This window comes from Rhinolophus sinicus, chromosome 14 (genome assembly GCF_057876585.1).
Source record: "Rhinolophus sinicus isolate RSI-liver-muscle chromosome 14, RSI-T2T, whole genome shotgun sequence".
Taxonomy (NCBI): Eukaryota; Metazoa; Chordata; class Mammalia; order Chiroptera; family Rhinolophidae; genus Rhinolophus; species Rhinolophus sinicus.
This window is the reverse complement of record NC_142514.1, coordinates 52,016,239-52,034,903: the sequence shown is the minus strand read 5'-3', so window position 1 is coordinate 52,034,903 and position 18,665 is coordinate 52,016,239. Positions and strand designations below refer to the sequence as shown.

The 18,665-nt window shown below is 34.7% G+C and overlaps 1 protein-coding gene across 3 annotated transcripts in view; it reads left to right on the top strand.

The window, feature by feature from the left end:
• PTGER3 (prostaglandin E receptor 3) overlaps positions 1-18,665 on the top strand; it is an 87,558-nt gene that overhangs the window by 25,067 nt on the left and 43,826 nt on the right. For 2 of the 3 annotated variants that reach the window (XM_019727751.3, XM_088791200.1), the window contains exon 2: positions 5,882-6,061. In XM_019727751.3, coding sequence (XP_019583310.2) covers positions 5,882-6,061 — 180 coding nt within the window. Of the gene's footprint in view, positions 1-5,881; positions 9,846-18,665 lie in introns of those variants that run through there. The other variant, XM_088791201.1, reaches the window with a different exon arrangement.

The window sequence follows — 18,665 nt, the reverse complement described above, 5'->3', positions numbered from 1 at the left end:
ATTCTCCTAGGCCTACCAACAGAGGATTATAGAAAACAAAACAGATAAAAATTGTCTGTGGTAGAAAGTTTTCTTACATACTTACATTAGATATAAACTGGAAATACATAAGATGAATCCTAGAAATAAAGTTCATTTCCAGTTTGTTTCTAAATAAACTGGATCCTAGAAATCCAGTTTATCTAGAAATAAACTGGAAATGCTAAAGTGGATTACATAATGGATCCTAGGGACAAGTAACCAATTTTTTTCCCTCTCCTACAAATTAATTTTTCTGGGTTCACTCATTTATCATCTTCAATAGATATTTATGGCCTGTAACCCAAGGCACTTCTGAACCAAGAAGTGAAGTACTGAAGATTTTTAAATATGTAGTTATAAATCCTGCTGCAATAAAGTAAAATCCAAATGCAGAATACTGAAAATACTCCCCCTGGTCTATGCCTTGCCCATTTAGAAGATCATTGTCACTGGGGAAGGGACAAATTTTTTTTTTTTCCCTTTAGGATGGAACAAGGTAATTGCACTTGACAATAGCCAGGGATAGAGAATTTAGGAGTCACTGATAATAGTTGTGTTCCTGGTTATGATGGGTACAAAAAGAGCTCTCCATTCCTGCTAATAACCAGGGAAGAGGTGAGAGGCCTGGGAGAGTCACGTGGACCCTGGGGAAGATGCTGGCAGAATACTATTGCTCTGTTAAGCCAGACTGGTCTCAATGCTGCTGTAACCAGCTAGCTCATTATCTGAGGCTGATTGGAAGGAGCAATCATGCAGAGTATACACGCGTGTGCTAAAAAAATAGCCTCTGTGCCGTCTAAGCTTCCTGTTTTGTTTGTCCCTTCTTCCTTGTACAAGGAATAGAATTGGACTTATAGGGATAATTAATTCTACCAAAAATCTACATATTCGTGCCAAAGTTTTTAAATACCGAAGTCTGTCTAAAAAATATTTGCAAAAATCATGATCACTATTTAGCTCCTTAAATACAGGGAAGTCGACAGATGGATGCTAACTTGCATTTATATTCAAAATTAGACAAGGAATTTGGAGTCTTACCTCCGTCCCTGCTGCCATTTGGAAATGGCAATATCACGCTCACTGCCTCCAATTCAAATTATCTTCATATTGCACATCTCATGATTTCTGGGAAAAGCTCGAGTGTCTCTCCCCCATGCCAGCTATTGCTTACAGGGCTTGATTTCGTAATATCATAATCACCGCACTGTCAGTAGTAAATTACAGGAAATCATAGTCCACTAACCAACGTAAGGCATCTGAAACCTATATTAGCCTAGTAAAAATAATTGAGTATTATTAGACTCATAAAAATGAATTTTAAAATAATCAAAGAGAACTGTGTAAAATGACTTAAATCCCATTTTAATAAGTAATTTTGTAAATTTTCCTGATTATAAAAAGTTGGAGAAATTCAGTATTTTATTTTATAAGAGAAAACGAAAGTGTAATTTAAGTGAGTTTTTAGATCATTTCAGAAAAGGCCCAGAACACTTTCTGGAAGATGGTAACTGGTCAAATATATTTAATTATTGAATGAGGTGGGGGGCTGAAAGAGCTAGATAAAACCTTTCCAATTGTTTGTAAAAAGAAGAAAAAAAGAATTAGCCACATGTTTTTCTTAAAGACAACTGAATTGAAAATACAATTTTATACCTTTCAGTCAAACACACTGAAATCTAACTGATGTCACTAGAATAACAAGAATTCATTTTTACATGTTGCAAATTTAGAAATTGAAGTAATTTAGACAGGAGTTAGGATAAAGTTTACTAAGAAAACGAACAAAGTAAACAAGCTTGCCAGGATGTTTTATCTATGAGATAAAACATGAGCTTTATCTATGTGCTTAAATCATTTTCCAGCTCATTCTTCCTCATCCCCTCTCAGCATTTGTTGAGAGCTCACTCTGTGGGTGTATTAGTTTTCTACGGTAGCTCTCTATCAAATTACTACAAACTTGGTGGCTTAAAACAACACAGATTTCTCTTACAGTTTTGTTGGTAAGAAGCCTGACATGGGTCTCATTGGGCTAATATCACAATGTCCACAGGGCTGAATTGTTTTCTGGAAGCTCTGAAGGAGAATTGGAGACTGGCTTCCTTGCCTTTTCAGTTTCTAGAGGCCATCCACCTACATTCCCTAACTCATGCCTCCCTTCCTCCATCTTCAAAACCAGCAACACTATACCTAGTGTTTCCTGAAAAATAAGACCTACCCGAAAATAAGCCCCTGTTAAGATCTCAGCCAGACGGACGCATTTAGTATGTTAAGACAATGTTCCAGAAGAAGATGACATGACTGTATTTGAATAAACGTAGATTGTTGTACATGAAAATAATAAGACATCCCCTGAAAATAAGCCCTAGTGGAGCACAAATTAATATAAGGCCCGGTCTTATTTTCGGGGAAACATGGTATCTCTCTGACCATTCTTCTGCAGTCACATCTCCCTCTGACTACAGCTAGAAAAGATTCTAAGACAGTATCAAGGACGCATGTGATGCAATGCATTGAACCCACCCAGATAATCCAGGACAATCTCCCATCTCAAGGTCTTTAACTTTCCTCACATCTGCAAAGTCCCTTCTGCCTTGGGTGATAACATGTTCACAGGTTCTAGGGACTGGACCTGCATATAGTTTGTTGTTGTTTTTTTGAGGGGGGAGCACCTGTATACCACAATTGGAAGCAGTGTTCAGTTCACAGGACTGTGTGCCATCATCAAAAGATATTAATGTCGGTATATTTATTTTAAATAATTTTGGTGTATAATAAGTGAGTATAATAAATTCATATTTGTTAATGGAGGGAATGATCAACTTCATTTAAAAGCTTTCCTAAATCATTTGAAATGTTTTTTAATACATAAAATTTTTTAAATAATTTAATGATTTTTTAATAGTAAATTATTGTTAATTTACTATTAATACTATTGTAAATTTACTATTAATTTACTAGTAATAATTCCATTGCCTTCCATAAGTCTATGTATGTATTGTACATAATTTAGTTATAACAGTATAACTTTATATATAGTACTATCTTATATTCTGTTCTTTTCACTTAATTCTTATATCTACCATATTTCCCCGAAAATAAGACCTAGCTGGACAATCAGCTCTAATGCGACTTTTAGAGCAAAAATTTATATAAGACCCAGTATTATATTATATTGTATTATATTATACTACATTACATTACATTATATATTATATAAGACCCGGTCTTATATTATAGTCAAATAAGACCGGATATGATATTAATTTTTGCTCCAAAAGACGCATTAGAGCTGATTATCTGGCTAAGTCTTATTTTCGGGGAAACACAGTACTATTATGTGAGCAGGATATGTTATTCTATTTTTTACACTTAATTCTTATATATATTATCATGTAAACTAAATATACTAACTATCCTAGTCCTTATACGAGGGAGAAGAACAAACAGAAAACACAGGGAAGCTTGGACAGTGCGGAGGCTCTGCTTTAGCAAGTGCACGTATCCTCTGCAAGATTGCTCTTTCTGATCAGCCTCATAATGAGCTGGTCAAGGGAGCGTTGAGACAAACAAAGAATAAAATATTTGTGTTTTATTAAGCTTTATTCCTGATGTTAGAGATTTTTGTGTGTACAGTTTCTTACTAGTGTAGATAATGCTTCACTGAACATTCAATTGTTTGTACAGCTCTTTTTTGCTGTTATTGAATAAATCCCTTAGAAAAAAAAATCCTTAGAAAGAAACTATGGACTCAGAATAAATGGCTACCTGCTGGTCTACCTATTCCCCTCTTCTTATTTATTTATAGAACCATAATTTTGTTTTGGTATTAGGTGGTAATTTGGTCAAAGACCTTGTGTTTAGACCCAGGGGATGAATTTGTCCTATAAGCCAGACCTGCACATTTCCGTCTCCTTGGCAAGTGATTGGTTTAAGAATTACCTGTGACTCAACTCTGTCCAATAAGACCAAGTCGACGTTTTTAATAGATGGTGAGGGTTTGATCAGAGCTGGGATTTAAGCTGCTGAATCTGTGATGTGTTGACATTTATAGGCACCATCTGGATGTCTGCTATTACTGTAATTCAGGTGAACTAGGATGAGATTGGAATATAGCAAAAGGCATTGCAGAGGACCAAGCAAAAGGAGGATTCAAAGATGACTGACATGATGGGCCAGGGTGACTGTGTGAGAATGAGTGTCATTGTTGGGATTGCAGGTTTGTGGCCGGGTGTTTGGACGCTCAGGGATGTTGACTTTAATTTGGGATATGTGACCAGAGGACAGAACATTCAAATGCTTATGGGCCTCAAAAGAGACAGTGGTTGCAGTAGAAATGTACTGTGAGCAACAAATACAAGCCCCATATATAATTTAAAATTTTCTAGTAGCGACATTTTAGAAAAACTAAACCAAAACAAGTGATATTCATTTTAGTAACATGTTTTATTTAACACAACACATCAAAAATATATTTTCATGATAAAATCACAACCTATCCCAATATCTCAATTTGATCCGGCCACATTTCAAGTGCTTAGTAGCCGTGCACCCAGAAAGATGAATTTCAGAACCAGTTATAAAAGTCAGCACCATTCTTTGCGTGAGAAGGTGAACCCATGTTTGGATTGTTCCTGCCTTTATTTTATTTTTATTTTTTTGTTACTATGAACGACACCGTGATGAGCAGTCATGTACACAACTCTGGTGCAGGAATTTGGGACAGTATGTTCTAAGGAGTAGGATAGCTGGGAGGGAGCAGATGAACTAGTGCCCAGTCATAAGGTGGCTGTGCCAGTTCACACTCTCGCTCGTGGTGTGTAGAAGAGGCCTCATCATTCCACATCCTTACTAACATTTCGAAACGTCACATTTCATTTTTCGTCAAACTAGTGGGTGTAAAATGGTTTCTTCGTTTTTCACAATTTGCATTCTTCTGATGATGAATACACTTGAATATTTTTTCAGATGCATATCAACCTTCATTTACTCTCTTCTGTGGAAATCACAAATATTTATTCATTCAAACATAAATGTATATGTCTCAGACTCTTATATTCTTATATATGTCATACAATGTATTTATTCACAAACATTAATTGAGCACTGTCTGCCAAATACTGGTCTAGGTACGTACTGTGAATATACTTGTGGGTGAGAGAAATAGTCACAAATCCTGCCCTCATGGAGTTTACAGTCTAGTGTGTGTATGTGGTGAGGAGGGAGAGACAAAGAAGTAAAATACCACATGTCATATCGTGTTAGTGAATCTGGGTTTAAGTCTGGCTCAGATATTTTACATCATTAAACCTTGGTTCCTGCAACTGTGAACAGGAGACGATGATGATATTTATCTTATATCGTTTATTAAATGCATATCAAGAACTTGACACAGTGCCTGAAAAATTGTAAGGATTCAGAAAGTATTATTTTCTTGCTTGTACTTTTTCTCAGTAATTTTTTTTTCAGTTAAAACTATTGAAGATTGAGATTAAATATGTTTTGATTTTGCTGAAATGTTGACTTTCATTTTATCAACCTAATAGTGTTTTCTGCAAAAAGCCAGAAGACTTTGGCTGATTTTGAGATGTATTACTTTCAAACCTCTTAAATCCCAAGCAACAAGAGCCTGAGAACATGTACTTTCTAAAAAGCTGCATCATGTCAAATAGCCAAAAATGTGGGAACATCCATAGGAATGTCTTATATAATTCAGAGCTGTGTTCATGAGCACAAATGTTGCTTGATTTCATCATTTAAGTATCACCACCAAGTTATTGTGAACTATGTGCAAAGTGCTGTGTAGAGGAGATGCATATGACCTTATTAATATTTGGAACAATTGTTTGTCCTTCTTTCTTAGATAATGATGTTGAAAATGATCTTCAATCAGACATCAGTTGAGCACTGTAAGACGCACCCAGAAAAGCAGAAAGAATGCAACTTGTTCTTAATAGCTGTCCGCCTGGCTTCACTGAACCAGATCTTGGATCCCTGGGTTTATCTGCTGCTAAGAAAGATCCTTCTTCGAAAGTTTTGCCAGGTAGCAAATGCTGTCTCCAGCTGCTCCAGTGATGGACAGAAAGGGCAGCCTATCTCATTATCCAATGAAATAATGCAGACAGGAGCATGAAAGAGAACACTTAATCAACTTGCATGTTCACAGCTTTTAGCAACAAATAGCCCTAAACCTTACTGTGAATTTAGGCATCTCTGGCATGCCACAGTTGATGCATTGAAGCAGAATTTTTGCTAGAAGGCTAAATGGTCTCAGCATAGGTAATCCCCAATGTGCCAAAAGTATTGAAACACAAACAAAGGAAAATATATTAATACCAGTCTAGTGTTTTAGGGTCTCTGCCATTTGTAGCTCAGTATGTGATTACTTATGAGATGAAAACATACTTTATAAATGGTCTTGGTCTGTGGTAGGGGTGGGATAGGGATAAATATTCTAGAATACTGAGTACATGGGGCATTTAATGCATAGATCATCAAAGACAAGGCAACGGTTTGTTTTTGTTCAGTCCTTAGTCTTCTGTGTTCTCTTTTACTCTTTCTCTCTGTGTCACTCTTTTTCACCTTACTTTTTTCAAATAGTTGAATTAGGATAAAAAAAATATAATGTATACACAATATTCATTGGTACTGATGTTTAAATATTGTTCTATATGTAAATTAGCTGCTAACTTACAAAGTTTAAGTTTTGATTGGGTTGGTAATTAGGTTTATTTATTATCTGAATGAGAGCCAATTCCATTTATTTTAAATGTGACAGGACTTGTGACTATTTAAATTGCTAAGTATTCTTCCTTTTGAGTATATTTTTAATTCCTACAAGCATGGAAAAGATTCATGAAACTGATCTTGAGAGTCAGTGAAGTGATTTTTCAGAATGATATTTAAAGACTGATTTAAGCACTAAATGTAGGTACTCTGGTTAATTATGTTCCCTGATTTTTCCACCTAAACGATTCTCCAGTCGTTTGGATATTTACATACTAACTTTGATTCTCAGACCAATAAAATTTTAAAGGTTCGATAAAGACTTTCCATAGTTTGGCCTATTTATTTGATAAGAAAATTAATAATATTGAACCCCTCACTGCACTTTCTTTGCCCTCTTCTCAAAGTAGCTCTATCTAAATATTTATTATTAAATGTTTTTCTTATATAGTTTGCACGTACACAAACCTTGGTAGCTAAACTTTATGTCTTTTAGACACTAACAGAGCGCTACATTAAGTTTGAGAATTGCACTTTAAAAAAATCTCCCCAAAGAACACAACCATCTCTTAAGTTAGACCTAAGTTAGACCTACACAAAATATTCTTTGATTTCTAGGGAGCATTCATTTTGCAAACTCCTTCACATTTTTCTCATGAAGATTTTAATTTTCAGTTTCCTGCTTTCCCAGTTTTAAACAAAAATGAGATTTATTTATATTTCTTTATAGTAACTACATTTTTCTTTGAGTTTAGTAGCCATTTGGGGAAGAATTAATTTTAACAGGTACAATAAATCTATTAGGTTAATTTGTACACCAGCCTAGGTCAATCAGGAGTAATGAGTTTAAATGACCGTGTCAAACTGAGTGAGAGGACAAGATCTGCTGGGAGTGCTTATGTAATTCATAATGGTTCTACTAGTCTAGGTTTTGGGGAAAAAAATGATAAATAACCTATACTAAAACACCATGATAAAATCTCTCTATGCCATAAAGTTAGATTATCCCACAGGTCACCTCACAGGGGATGAGGCAAAGCTATCTACTTCAGGAAAGAAAGGGCACTTAAATGACCTTGTAATAGAAAGGCTTTGCCACTTGAGTGGTCCTATGACCCTAGGTTATAATCAGATAAACACTCATACAGTGTGGATTCAAGTAGTGTGTGATTGGGTTATTTCTTGCAGCACCTAGTACAGCACTTGGAATATAGAAAGTGTTCAATATTGGTTTAGTGAAAGAATGAATGAATAAACCAAATGCACATCGGTAAGGCACCCGCCATATTGTTGAAGTGCTTTATGTCACTACAGTGCGTCAAGCTGATAAAGTGAACGATCTCTGCTTATTTAATTACAGAAATGTGAATTTATCTTCAAATGTGTAGTGTCATATTGCTGTACAACAGAGTGCTTTATTTGTATTAATAATTTAAGAGACTGATAAATCCAAATGGTAATGGAGATTACTGTCAAAGAAATATCCAACCACAGAAATACATACAGACAGAAAGAGTCTGAAACTTATTCTTAACCACAAAATAAATTCCTGTCCCGGGATACCTGGTAGAAATGGATGGATGGCAAGTTTTGGACAAGTTTGAAGAGGAGGTAGAAAAGGAAGAAATTATGTAAATGGCATTTGATTTTTGTTATCTAGACAGCCATTTGTTAGTCCAGGTAAAACCAGGTAAGAAATACAAGTCCTGAATGATTTTAGCCTTTGGGTGATAGTTGAGATTTCAGAGACTTGTGCAGATGCCCTAGATGTGGTTAGGAAGTGGGCATCTAAAGTCACTGTAGAAGAGTATGTGTATTTCCAAGTTTAAGTTCATTGGCCTTCAAATTCTGTCTCATATTTTATATATATATATATATATATATATATATATATATATATATATATATGTGTGTATATAGATATATATATATATATACACACACACACACGTATATACATATATATGTATATATACATATATACATATATGTATATATACATACATGTATATATATGTATATACAAATGTGTATGTATATGTATATATATACAAGAGTAAATGCATGCATAAATTATGACGATTCCTAAACTTCACAATATTGGTTTAAAAAAATAGAGACCCTAGGAAACCACATGGAAAGAAGTGAATGAGTGCAATGTAGAAATATATGTAAAATAAGCTATCGCAGATTTGACAAACTTGTCCTGATTTTCTAAATAATGAAATTGTTCAGCCGTGCTGTGTCATAGAAGAGAATGATGCTATCTGATAAGAATGGTTAACTTTTCAATTAAATTAGGTATGGTGCATATCTTTAAAATATTTTAAATTGAAGAAAAATATGTGTTATATCAAGATTTACCAAATTTGCCTATTGCTGTATACCAAGATATTTTAAGTAAATGTGTTTAATTACGCCAGATTTAAATGACTATAAATTAAAAAGTACGCATATATTTCTACTTAATTCTTTCTTATTTTATAAAAGATTCTTTTGACCATGTTATAGAAAAAATTGCAAACTGAAAATTCTAAAATATTGTTTTTAAAAGGTCGTCAATCTGCCACAGTATGCTAATATTAAATTTTCAAGTGAATTAGGCTTTTTATTTATTTAATATTTTTTATATTTTTGTTGGTTTGGACCCCAAATTAGTAACTGATTTTCAGTATTCCCCACAATAATAATTATTTAATAGTTCTTTTGTATTAGGATTAAGTTGGAGACAGAAAATAGAAACATTTCATGCTTTGCAATTTTAGCCACATATATTGCCTATTTATTTTCATACTTAACCCCAAAAATGTCTCTTGAAATATACAAGGTACTGGAAGATGAGTGACACAGAGAGACAGCAGAGTATTTATTACTACAAACATAATAAAAGCTTAATATGGAATAATGAAAATTTCTATGATTTACCTATATAAAAAGTTTAGACCATCAACCATGTCAAATCTTCACAGCTGCTTGTTTATTGCTGGTATTGTGCTCATATATGTCTCAAAATCTCTAAAACTGAGGTCTAAATAAATGTACAGAAATGTTCAATGAATGAGATTACATCATTTAAAAAATAAAGAATATTTAATATTGTGGCTCAGTCTATAGGACTGTTTTCTGAGTTACAATGAAATGCTAAGAGGTGACATATATCTGTGATACTTCACATAGCTTGTGATAGAGCCAATGTAAAAGTTTAAAAATCAGTCTAAAACTCACATGTACATTTGTTAAGGAGCTAATATCAGTTCAATATTCTAAGCCCACTAACAGGTGGTGATTACATGTGAAGCATGAAGCAGAGAAGTAGGGAACATTTTAAAATAAAATTTCATTATATTGGTATCATTTATATAGATACTAATTTCATACAAAAGTTCATATTCATCTGAATTACTCCAACTGAAATGGTTTTAATTTTATGATGAATTCATATCTATGGTTAGCAACTAAAATTTTGCACAGGTCTTCTCTGAATGTCGTTTTTGATTGAATTCACATGGACTAAAACTGAACAAATTTTAAAAAGGGTAGTGTAGGGTGACTGTTCTCAAAGTGACAAAGAGAAAACTGAGACTGTACATCTCTATGAAAGACTTTAATAAGTCTAGAATTATATTTTTTGTTTTAAAAAAGAGATCAACAATTAGTTTCAAGTCATATGGAAAGATATCTTCAAAACATGCTACTTAACATATCTGTTCTCACTCACCCCTGTTCTCTTTTAAGGAATGAAAGAGCACACAATTTTTATTTTATAGATCCTCTATTTCATAATTCCTAAAATGAGGATTATATTTAAAGGCTTATAATTTATACAAGTTGAGTTGTAAATCATTACATTACCATACCATAAGCCAAGTACATTTTGATTCTTTAGAAATACAATTCAATCAGACATATACCATATTCATTTATATATCACACATTTTTTTATTGAGACTGAAAATTATTTTATTTTTAGGAGTATTACATCAGTTTCATATCATAAGCAGCCCAAATACCTCCTGGATTACACATTTCTTCTTTAGGAACATGACTTTACCCCCCAGGCCCCTTGCCTCCAACCTATTTATTCATTTTCTCATGGAGAAAAAGTAACAGAAATATTTACTATTGATGAAGCTGGGATTGTTTTTTAAGAGGAAAGAGAATGGCCTCGTATTTCTAATATGCTAATACCCTAATACCCTAAACAGATCTGAGTCTGTTTTTTGATAAATCTCTTTGATGAAAGAAACAATTTTATTATGGGAATGAAGATAAGAAAAGATATCACCATCAGGAATAAATCAGCATTTTCAGGCTTTTTGAGCATTTTGAAGATGATTCCACCTGTGAAATTATTTTCAAATGTGCAACTCTTAATTTCTTTTGTCAGTTGCTTTAGAATTAGAATATTTTGGCCTTGTAATTAAAGTGAATCAGATAGCTAGCCAAAAGCTAGCTAATCACCAAACTTGAACAGTTACTCGAAAAGAATTTCTTTATATAGCTTTTAGTTCCTGCAATGTTAAGCAGAGAAAATGTATATGACTTACTGATACAATTTAATGTTTTTCCACCTTTTGAAAGGATACTTATGTGGAGTAGGCATGGAGGTGGGATAGAGAACATAGGAAAATATGGGGGAAAACCTGTACATTTCCAACCCTGTTAGAAATCTTCATCCTTTTAGGCCATTCCACAGAAGCAAAGAGGGAGGGACCACATTTATCTTTATACACGTAAGCGTTCTAGGATAAAGTGTGGAGTAGCCAGTGTTCTTTTTTGTAAGAGCAGGTGTTAAGCTCACTCAAGGCATCACTGACTGCTAAACACTCTTCTCCCTCTTCTTTCACCAAATGGTTTTGTACAAGTAGCATAAAGTTGAGCATCTCTTTAAACAAACAAATTAAAACTAAGCAATAATTATCTTGATCTGTTTACAACAAATGAAAATAAGGACTATTTATGTAGTGCGTCTAAGTAAGAACTGAAATCATTGGCACTTCAGTCAGTAATGCCAACTCAGTATAGAAAGCATATTTCTGCCCACCTCGCCTACTCAGCATCCCATCTCTACACACTTGGTTAAGTGGAAAAGTATACTTTTGTCACTTCTATGTAAAGTTTTTTGGGAAGTTACCTTAAGTATATTTAACTACATCATCCAGTATGTTTTAAAGGCTGGTCTTCAATATTGTGGAGACAAAGAATCAAAGAGACTCTGAAAAGCACATCAGAATTTTGATGGCACTCAGGTCATAGCTAGTCTGTGTATTTAATAAATGTATATTATTTATGTTGTGTGTGTCAATGCAAAATAAAGTTGAATGTTCTGAAATGTCCCTGTCTTTTCTTCCTGATGCCAACTAACGTCAGGAACTTTATACTTGTAGTTATATTAAATATTTTGCTGAAATCCTGTTTGAAGAGCTTTGTCAAAATAAGAGCACGATGCAGTGCTATCTGGAACAATTAAATCATTTTGTTTTGTATTCCATAATCACATACAGTTCAAATTATTATTGATGTGCTATACATCTGAGAGGTGCTTTTTTTCCTGTTTTCAGCATGGTACTTAGCCATGTTATAATACCAGAATTTTTGTTTTTAATACAAAAGCACATTTATAAATTATTCTAAACTTAGTTGTCCCTCTTTCTTGTGGATCCTAGTGTAATCTACAGGCAGTCCACATAAGAATTGCCCTTACATGTAGTCAGAGCCTTTAACAGTCTTGTACCTGGGTGTTGGTATGAACTGATTACTAGTAGAGATAAATGTTGGGTTGCCCCACTACCCCATTTCATATGCTCATTCAGGTCTCCCTACCTCTTCCTTCTTCAGTTAAAGGAGTTTGTAGAATGTAGATTGAGAAACCAAGCTCATTAAAAGCAGCATGTTGAGTTTGCCTTCCTTTCCCCTAATAATGGGCATTTAGGGAGAGCTCTGTCCTAAGCCTTCAACCAGATATTATCATCTCTACATTTTTTGCTCCGTAGCATTTCAGGTAAACACAAATATGACTACCTTTCAGTCCGCCAGAAATGTCCACCACACTGCTTGTGAACCTCATGCCATGAAATGAGACATTGCCTAGTTTTATGTTCTTGGGGGGTACGGGGTCAGATATCTTTGGGGGCCATTGTGCTCCCCTAAAACAGTCTTGGGTAAATCCAGTTTGGAGGGTGGGTACTCAGAATCCAAGCCTGTCTACTAGGCTTATTCTTTCCTTCAACATGTATTTGTTATGTACCCATATGTACCAAGCATTCTGGTATGTGTCAAGACATAAAGATTACAAGACAAAACAAAACAAAACACACCCAACTTTCAACAGATTTATAATCTAGTAGGGGAATAAGATATAATTTGATCAGAGCTGTGATTCGAGTAAGCATATGGTACTATGAGAGCATGTGGGGAGGTGATGCTAAAATAGGAAACGGTGTCCTGTAGGAAGTGACATTTCATCTGCATTTTGAAGAAAGGGGTAGGTGTTAACCAGAAAGGGGAGGGCATTTCAGGATACTTTTTCACTTCACGTGCTGCCCAAAGCACTACAGTTTCCACTTCTAGTGGCCCTGTGGGAAGTATGGTTTTCAATAGAGCCTATCTCTGTAACCTTACAGCGTCGGCAAAAGTGGCATGGCCTTAGAGCAGGATTTCTTAACCTCAGCATTATTGACACATCAGGCCGAATAATTCTTTGTTGTTGGGGGCTGTCCTGCGCATTGTAGGCTGTTAGCAGCACCTATGACTTCTATCCACTGCCAATAATACCTCTAGTTGTGACCATCAAAAATGTCACCAGACATTGCCAAATGTACATTGGGGACATAATTATTCCCCCTGGAGAACCTCTGTCTTAGAGCAAGGGCTCTGGCCACCAAGAGGGTGCTCTATGTCAGGACAAGGCCATCTGTGGGATGTGGGTCCTGACAGGCACCCTCCTGGCGTTTCCCGAGGCAGTAGCCTGCACAAAAATGTGGCAGTGCCACTCCAACAATGCCTGGATCACCACAGGCCCTGATCCACTTCCATAATCACATAAACCTATTCATAGAGGAAGGGGTACAATTTCTTAGAAAGTATCATCTTTCTATTGTTTCATCCAATCCCTATTTTGTTCATGATAAGAGACCCTAGGGTTATATATCTCTCAAAGGTATATTGAAAGAGAGTGAATACATTTCTCCCAGGACTTTAAAAAATCTGTTATAATTCCTCTTAATTAAGTTTGCATTTCTGCACAGGTGCCTTAGTAAGAGAAAAGAAGTTTACCAAACTCTGTCTTTAACGGGATTTTTGCACATTTGATACGTGTAACAGAGCTGTAGCAGCTTTATTTAATCTGAAGGATTTTTATCAAAGTGTGCTCAAATTTGGCGTAAAGGTCTCTATTGGTTTGTGCCTTTCTCAGTTCATGCCAGTCTGTAGTATCTCCAGTATAGGGCTATTACATACCGTACACGCTGATGACAGAATTCAACTCATGAGCTCTATAACTGACACTTAAACTCTGCTTTGTATGGAATGGGAAGCAGAAAACTTAAACCCTAAATATGACCTAAAAATAAAATTAGAGCAAGCGTATTCATTAGTCTGTAAATTTCTGAGGCCAAGTAAGAAAGGACTATGGATAATCAGTGTTTATGCCTAAATCCTTATGCAATTAAACAAAAAGGCTTTGAATATAATATACAAGGTTATCTGGATATGATTCTGAAAAGGACATGGGAAGAAAATAATTCTGAAACCACTGCCACCAGTTGAGGTCTTTTATACCAGGTAGAACACTGGTTCTCAATCATTTTGGGATCAGAGAGCCATCTGATGAGCTGATGAAAGGTATGAATTGCCTCTTCCCAAAAAGCACAGAGAATTTTTACACAGTGTTAGAGATGGTATAGCCCTCCTGAAGTCTGACTTTGGAAGTCTTGGAAATTTATGGACACAGGGTAAGAAGTCTCACTTGTGAGAGAGTCATTGTGATTCCAGGAATTTCGCAAGTTTCCATGTTTGGTTAGAAAGCTAAAATCTAAAACTGGAGCTAAGTCAACATAATTGTTTCCTTGTGAATGCCAAAATTCCTTGACATTTCACTATATTCCCATAATAGTAAATCAACATAATCGGGTATAATTATTAAACAGACCTACAATCATTTTTAAAAATTGCTATCATGTGCGGAAAAGAAACAACACAATCCCAACCAGAAGAGGAGCAATATTCTCCAAAAACAGGTCTAAAGTGAAAGGACCATTTTGTAAGAAAAATTTACAAGTTATCCAATGACACAGCCATCTTACAACAAAGACCATGTTTCAGTTTTTGACTTGTGCTGACCCAGCAAGAAAGATTTAAAATGAAGCTATTCAAAAGTCAATTAAAAAAATCACTCCACTTGGAAAAAATACAATTCACTATACACAAACCCAACTAAACAGTTAGAATGTAACTTTCTGTTACATGGATATATGGAAACATATATTTACACTGTTGCATGCACTACACCTTTACATTGCTGTTTAGAATGAATGCAGCAAGGATGAGCTTATTGATTTTTCCTTCAGTGAGAATGCAAGGCATACACTTACAGACCTTACAAATGTAAAATTAATGATGCTTTAAGCCAACACTTAACAGCTCTTAGTAGAATGCTGTATTGATGTTTATAGTTTTTATTTCTCTAGAGGGAGAAGTCTGGAGCAATTAATGACATTTGTCTTTGCATTTCTCTTGCCTTATTGAGGAAGATGGAAATGAGATCTTTGAGTACTAAAGGTTTTGTCTATTGGAAACAACTCTTTGATACCAAAGCATCCAACATTCTGAATGTGTGTACATAAACTGGACAGCTATACAAGGTGTGCATGAAATTGCAGTTTGATTTTCATGAGTCAATGGTTTGGACTCTTCTTAGAAGATCTATGAAAAGCCATTTTTATGGATCAAAGACTTAAACATAAGACCTGAAACAATAAACTGCATAGAAGGAAACATAGGTGCTAAACTTATGGACCTTGGGTTCAAGGAGCATTTTATGAATTTGACTGCAAAGGAAGTAAAAGCTAAAATAAATGAATGGGACTATATCAAACTTAAAAGCTTCTGCACAACTAAAGAAACCATCGACAAAATAAAGAGGCAACCAACTGAATGGGAGATTTTTGCAAACAGTTTCTCCAATAAAAGGCTAATATCCAAAATATACAAGGAACTCATACAACTCAACAACAAAAAAACAAACAACCCAATTGAAAAATGGGCAGAGGACCTGAAGAGACATTTCTCCAAAGAGGACATACAAATGGCAAATAGACATATGAAAAAATGCTCAACATCACTAATCATCAGAGAAATGCAAATCAAAACCACAATGAGATATCACCTCACCCCAGTTAGAATGGCTATCATCAACAAGACAAATACTAACAAGTGTTGGAGAGGCTGTGGAGAAAAAGGAACCCTCATACACTGTTGGTGGGAATGCAGACTGGTGCAGCCGCCATGGAAGGCAGTGTGGAGGTTCCTCAAAAAATTATGAATAGAATTTACGATATGACCCAGCAATCCCTCTCCTGGGTATCTACCCCAAAAATCTGAAAACATTTATCCATAAAGACAAGTGTGCTCCAATGTTCATTGCAGCTTTATTTATGGTGGCCAAGACATGAAAACAATCAAAATGTCCTTAGATAGATGAATGGGTAAAGAAGTTGTGGTATATATACACAATGGAATACTATTCGGCGGTAAGAAAAGATGAAATAGGACCATTTGTGAGAACTTAGCGAAATAAGTCAGACAGAAAAAGCAGAGAACCATACGATTTCACTGATATGTGGTTTATAAACCAAAAGCAACAAAAGAACAAGACAAACAAATGAGAAACAAAAACTCGTAGACACAGACAATAGTTTAGTGGTTACCAGAGGGGAAGGGGGAAGGGGGGTGGTAGATGAAGGTAAAGGGGATCAAATATATGGTGATGAAAGCAGAACTGACTGGGTGGTGAACACACAATGGGATTTATAGATGATGTAGTACAGAATTGTACACCTGAAATCTATGTAACCAACAATTGTCACCCAAATAAACTTTAATTAAAAAAAAAAAAGAAAAAGAAAAGCCATTTTTAGAGGAGAAGCAATTATGCTTTGTTATTTTTCAACATTTCTTAGCCATTAATTTTTCATTTCTTTTTCTTTTTCTTTTTTTGCCTAACACCTTTATTTTTAACAATTGCAGTGACAAAATTTTTACTTGAAAACATATTTTTACTTGGACAAAATTTTTTTACTTGGACAAAATTTTTACTTGAAAAATTTTGGAGAAATAATATTGACTTATTGCCAAGCTCTGAAGGGGAACCACTGCTTTAAATGTTATGCAGCCTTAATTAGACATGCATGGCTCTTATCCTTATCCCAGAGTTTCTCCCACCATGGTCATTTTGAATATTCCTGCTACTTTCCCTCAACAGAATTATCATTGACAGCTGAAATAATTAATTTTGTTAATATTTGACCATTATTAAGAGATTGTATGTTTAATTTAAAATATTTTAAAGTATTTTTAAAACCCAGTCATTTCACCCAAATGCTCTCTAAAGCATTGAGTCATAATGAAAGAGAAAAACTTCCAGAATTGGACAAGGAGTCACATCACGTATGTCCAATTATCTGATTTGCTATTTGGTTATTTGCCCTTGACAAGTCAGTAAAACCTCACTGGACTTGAATTTTCTCATCAGCGCAGGATTATTGGGATTAAATTAAACAATGAAGACAAGGACACTTTTGAAAGCATTATACAAGTTACAAGTTAATGGTTAACCGAATTTTATTATCCTCATTTCATTAATGGAATAGCACTAAAAATTAATTTTGATTTTTTTCTAACGACTATGGTACAGTCTTGCTAATAATTGAGTACTAGGCATTCATCAGAACATGCAAGTGATATCAGAAGATTGGTTCTGGTTCCACATAGGGAAAGATACATAGCTTCTTTTAGGTTTAGTTGCCTCATCTGTACAATCAAGGGTTGGTCTGTATGGTATCTTTCTAACCGGAAAAAAACAAACAGAAAAACACGACTCCTTTTTCTCTGGAATGTCATGCAGCTCATCTTGTCAGCTAAACACAGACAAGTTTTTTCTTCTGAATCTTGACAAATAGCTCAGAGCAAGGCCCGTAAAATGTTTCTGTTCTTTTTTCTTTAAAAACAATTTTTAGGTCCCCATTCCCCCTCTACTGTGTGATTGTTCTCTTTTCTCAACCAAATTGCAAGATCCTTGAATCCAGGGACTATGCCTTCCATTTGTTAAGTTTTTCTACCTCATTTGTCTTTGCTTCTCATCCAAACTACAAAATCCTATACTTTTTGTTGTTAGCTGACGGATCTTATTTACTTCTTTATTTTTGGCTCAGGAAATATCATACAAAAGATTAGATTATGTACATTTTCATATACTTCAGCTTATCAATGTGTGTGTGTATGTCCGTTATATCTCAAATGTGTATTTCTTTTCTTAGTAAGTTTTATTTTTTAATCATAACATTATGTACATACCTTCAAAAAGTCAAATAGTGCTAAAAGCTTATCATGGAACCCACACTCTTCATTCTAACTCTACCGCCACTACTTTCAGCTTTTTTTACATTTCTTCCAGCACATGTCATCATGCTTCTAAATAACACACTTATGTTGCTGTCTGTTGTTTCATCAATTTCAGACATTACTATATGTTGATTTTCTGTTTTGCTGGATTTAGCTCTCTCCTCACTCATTCTCTCATTATAGGTAGTTATAATACAGTTTTTGTTAGATCAGTATTCAATAATTGCATTTTTATGATAATGTAAATACCCTTCCCTGCAGTATCAGTAACACTGGGATCACGTTTCCTGCCTTGGACACAT